At 47.8% G+C, this 4,769-nt stretch overlaps 1 protein-coding gene across 3 annotated transcripts in view; it reads right to left on the bottom strand.

The window, feature by feature from the left end:
• Nucleotides 1-925: 925 nt before the first annotated feature.
• si:ch73-60h1.1 (calcium/calmodulin-dependent protein kinase type IV) overlaps nucleotides 926-4,769 on the bottom strand; it is a 34,274-nt gene continuing 30,430 nt past the window's right edge. For all 3 annotated transcript variants that reach the window (XM_050055574.1, XM_050055572.1, XM_050055573.1), the window contains exons 10-11: nucleotides 4,390-4,542; nucleotides 926-4,281 (exon numbers count right to left, since the gene is read on the bottom strand). In XM_050055574.1, the coding sequence (XP_049911531.1) occupies nucleotides 3,775-4,281; nucleotides 4,390-4,542 (660 nt within the window). In that variant the 3' untranslated portion in view covers nucleotides 926-3,774. The remainder of the gene's footprint in view (nucleotides 4,282-4,389; nucleotides 4,543-4,769) is intronic.

Genomic DNA, 4,769 nt, shown 5'->3' with positions numbered 1-4,769 from the left:
TTCATCAAACTTCCTGCTCTCACTTTGTATTTTGAGCTTGAAATATGAAAACATGGTGAAATTAAAAATGCAGCGGCAGGTTTTATGTGTGCAGGTAAATAAACACCTCAGGTGACTTACTGCAGTTATACAGAGGTGAAGCCCCTCCCCTTCAGGTGTCCCCAGTGGGACCTGACTTTGGAAATTAATATGTGAAGAGATAAATAATATTTTGATCCTGTTTGAGTTACACAGATAATGCATGTGAATTTAAAAGATAATAATTCAAATCGCAGTTTGTCGTCAAAGCTTTTAGTCAAACGTCACTAAAAGTTCTGCAAACATGGTGGTACTAGTTTTCCTCCAGTACTGAAGGTACTGAAGATGAACTTCTTCTGGTCTTGAGTGTTGTAGTCAGAGGAAGAAACAGAAAGCCGACCAGCACAGAGGAACGACAACAACATGTCACTGTACTCGAGGCTCTGGGGCTGTGTGAGGCACTGATCCACAGTCAGTGTGTGACCTACAGCAGGTGTCAGTCAGCAGTTTGGAGTCTGACATGGAAGCTCAGCAATGTCCTGCAGTGGGCGGAGTCAGCAACAAAATCTGTTTTAGACGCCTAAAAGAACCATCAGTTTAAGTGTACGATGTATTTAGAATATTTTCACTGCTTCACCTTCATGTCAGACTGACTGTTTCAACGGGGAAACTGTTAAATGCTTCAGTTCCCATCTCTGCTCTCGTCACAGCCAGACTCCACTGAGAAAACCAGTGATTTAACACCAGTGAACACAGGAGCTGCTGGTCGACTGCTGCCTCCATCAGTCAGTGTGTTTGTGTCTCTGTGTGACTTTGGTGAATCTGCATTAACCCTTTAAACACCAAAGTCACACAGTGACACAAACACACTGACTGATGGAGGCAGCAGTCGACCAGCAGGCTGGAATTGAACCCACAGCTGTTGTACATGGGTCACTTGCTCCAACTGCTTTGTTCATGTTTTTTTCACTGGTGTTGGTGTCCACTATAAAGTGCTGTCATGGTGGCGTGACTGGTGACCGCAGTATAAATACGTCACTCTGACAGTTTTCAGTCAGTTAGGACTGATTCCCACTGATTCATAAATCTGTGACCATCACCCTCTGTGAACTGAGCAGGATGTTTGCTTCTGTCCTGTTTGGTCCGTCCTGGCCACCGTACATTTGTGTGTCTTTCAGAGTGGCGTCAGATTATTATCATTAATTTCTTTCCAGAGACGTCTGCACCTTGTTTTGGATCATTTTGGAAGCCCCTGTACAGAGAGAGGTAGAACGTGTGGTTTCAGATCAGATGGTTTAATTTAAGGTCAAAGGTCAAATTTGGTGTTTTTTTGTGGGGGGTCTGATCATCGACTGTGTCTCTGGTTGAGTGCTAAAGATGTCAGTATTAACCTAAAACCAAACTATGTACAGTGCAAACAGGAGATCATCATCATCATCACCATCACTGCTGATAAAAGTGTAAACAACACTGCGTTTTACTAGAAGCTCACGAACACAACACGTCACTGAACTACACAGTGGGTCTATCTACTCAAACAGCTGCAGTCAACAGTAAAGAGTAGAAAGGGTTAAAAAAGTCAAAGCAAATTGTCTCTTCAGACCGAGTCCGTCTGAGGCGGCGCCACATGCTCCGACACTGAAAGAGACGCAAAAGAAGAAGAAGAAGAGAAAGAAGAGAAAGAAGAGAAAGAAGAAGAAGAAGAAGAGAAAGAAGAAGAAGAAGAAGAGAAAGAAGAAGAAGAGAAAGAAGAAGAAGAGAAAGAAGAAGAAGAGAAACCCGACAGAGGAAGAAGCTGCTCTTTCTCTCTTTGCCTTCACATCAGAGTGTCCATGCACAGCTGTTCAATAAAGTTTAATAAAATACAATCAATCAGCTCCGTCCTGAGCGTCCGAGGAAAAAGTCACCTTCTGTACCAAAGAAGAAGAATCAGTGTTTGTCCCAGATCAGAATATTGAGGAATAAATTCTCTTCAGTGTTTCTGTTTGACAGAGAGATGTTCGTGAAGTGGAGTGTCAGAATTAGGAACTATTTCTAGACGAACAGCAGTGTATCCATCCGCCCAGCGCCTGTTTTAACTGTTTTACATGCAGATGAAACAACTCGTTGAGTTTCAGAGCTGTTTGTAGGTGACAGGGCCAGGCTAGCTGTTTCCCTCCACCTCCAGTCTTTATGCTAAGCTAGCTTAACCCCATCCTGACCATTCATTCATTCATGCTCTGCCAGCACTATCTTGTTGGGGGTCACGCATGAAACCCACGCTGACACGGGGAGAACATGCAAACGCCACACTGAAGGGCTCCAGCTGGCCGGCCGGTTCAAACCTGGACCCCTTTTACTGTGAGGCGACAGTGCTAACCACTGCACCACGGCGCCACCCTTCCATCTGAACATCTCACTGTCAAAGAACGTGAAAAAAGTGGCAGTAAACTACAAACCAAACTGATCTCTGGTCTGTTTTCAGGGCTGAACTGCAAGTTTGCGACCAATGTGAAGCTCGTCTCGTCTTTATAATCCATGGATGTGTAAAGAGACCTGGAAACAGCGTTGCAGGCGGGGCCTTGTGCATTCCTATGAAAGTTGTTTAGTGGCGCATTAAGCCAAAAAAAGTTATATTTCTGCGATATGGCATTACTCGGATCTTTTGGGCCCATAGTACACCAGTGAGTTACAGCGGCCGATTGGCTAACTTCCTGTTTAGCGCTCTGCTAACTTGAATGGGTATAAAACAATTTAAACATGCTGGAGGGATTACATATCTCGTCTGGCCTGGGAACGCCTCGGGGTCCTCCAGGAGGAGCTGGAAAGTGTTGCCGGGGAGAGGGATGTCTGGGTGCTTTGCTTGGCCTGCTGCCCCCGAGACCCGGCCCCGGATAAGCGGATGAAAATGGATGGATGGATGAATCCAAGTTGTGAGGATTGTTTTAACAGGATAAAGTGGTGCTGTGTTGGTGTGCTGCAAAACAAGTGTTGTAACTCTGTCTGTCGGAGCTCGATCAATGAATGAATGATTCATGACTGATTGGTTATTTGAAGCCTAATTTTTAAACAAGTAATATTCTTACTGGTTCAGATGAACCATTTGACTGTATTTCCTAATCTTTGCTGAGCAACAGTTTTGTGTGAAAGGAATAAAAGGCCTGTCCCAAACACAGGCCTGTTGACTTCAGGGATTTAAGCGAATAATAGTGCGGCGCGTCTAATCAAAGTTTTACGGTATTTAGAATGGACACAATTATCAGAATAAAGCTGCGGTTGAAAGACACCCTAATTATCCTGTAACAGCAGGTGTGAATGTGGTCGTCATGATTCAGATAAACGTACGAATCAATGTTGAAATGATTTGTACATATAAAGATCTGTGAAGGGGATCATCTGAACATGCCTGTGGTTTTTTTTCTCACCACAGTAACGAGAACAGAGCAGATTAAATAACGGTTAAATCCTGACGTGGGACAAACACTCTTTGTTTTTCAGATCCTGAATCGTCTCCAGCTGTCACACTGGAAACCAGAGGCGCCGTCCAGGCTGCAGAAACACCCAAAACAAACCCTCAGTGAGTACGCAGCTGTTAGCATGTTAGCGTAGCAGCAAAGCTACAGACATGGAAGTTAGACGTTACGTGTTAGTTTGTTTCGTTTGGTCCCGATAAATGATGTCAGACGTTTGTAAAGAATCGAAGGCTAAACCTCAATATTTTAGTGGCTGTGAGAAACCGAAGCAGAGTGGAGCGTCTCTGCTCTGTTGGTCAGGTGATCACTGGCAGTGGGCGGTCTTACTTGCAGGCTCCACCCCTGGTGTAAAGCCGTTGCTGAGGCTGTTGGGACTTGGAGGCGTGGCCACCACGGGCGTAGCCTCGACCCTGGAGGTGGGCTCTACCACAGAGCAGCTCTTCTGCGGCAGTCGGGGTTGGACCGGCATTGTTTTGGGAACGACGGACGCCTGTCGGAGCCCATCGGCCCGCAGCGGCGGTCTGGTGGGGGCAGGGCCTGTGGGCGTGACGTCAGAGCTGGGTGGTTTGGGGCTGCGTGGAGGGGAGGGGCGGATGGCACTGCGGTCGGCGGGCTTTGATTGGTCCTCCTGCTGCTGACCTGGGGGCAGGGCCTCTTTGTCTGCGGGGACGGGGCTTGTCGACTCAGGAGGCGGGTCCTGCTGCATGCTGCTCTGCCTGGAAGCACCTGAGCCTGGAATCTCACAGCTGTCGGTGCGACGCCGTGAGCCCTCGTGCATCCGACTGGTGGCTACGACGGCCTTCATGGCAGCCTGAGGACATATTCAGAGACATGTCCCACAGTGTCCCCTCAGATAAAACCTGTACAGGTGTCTCTAACATTTCTAAAGTCAGTGTCAAATGCTAACTGCCCTCCTCACCTTAAGTTTGCGTCGAGCGTTGAACTCCTGTAGTTTCCTCTGGGCGGTGTCCATGTGGGAGAAGCGTGCAGCTTTGCCCAGCACCCAGGGGTGCTGCAGGGCCTCCCGGACACTGAGGCGCTTGTGAGGGTCGAGGACGATCAGCTTACTGACCTGCAAACAGTTAAACAGAGACAAGTCCAGGTTCAGACCACCTCAAGTATCAACACAGTCAAGACAAGTGACTGGTGACTCCGCCCACCAGTCCACCCTGTGGTTGTATGACTCCGCCCACCAGTCCACACCGTGGTTGTATGACTCCGCCCACCAGTCCACCCTGTGGTTGTATGACTCCGCCCACCAGTCCACCCCGTGGTTAGATGACTCCGCCCACCAGTCCA

The sequence above is a fragment of the Epinephelus moara genome, chromosome 10, assembly GCF_006386435.1.
Source record: "Epinephelus moara isolate mb chromosome 10, YSFRI_EMoa_1.0, whole genome shotgun sequence".
Classification (NCBI taxonomy): Eukaryota; Metazoa; Chordata; class Actinopteri; order Perciformes; family Serranidae; genus Epinephelus; species Epinephelus moara.
Note: the sequence above shows the minus strand (reverse complement) of the source record. Positions and strands in the feature narration are given on the sequence as shown.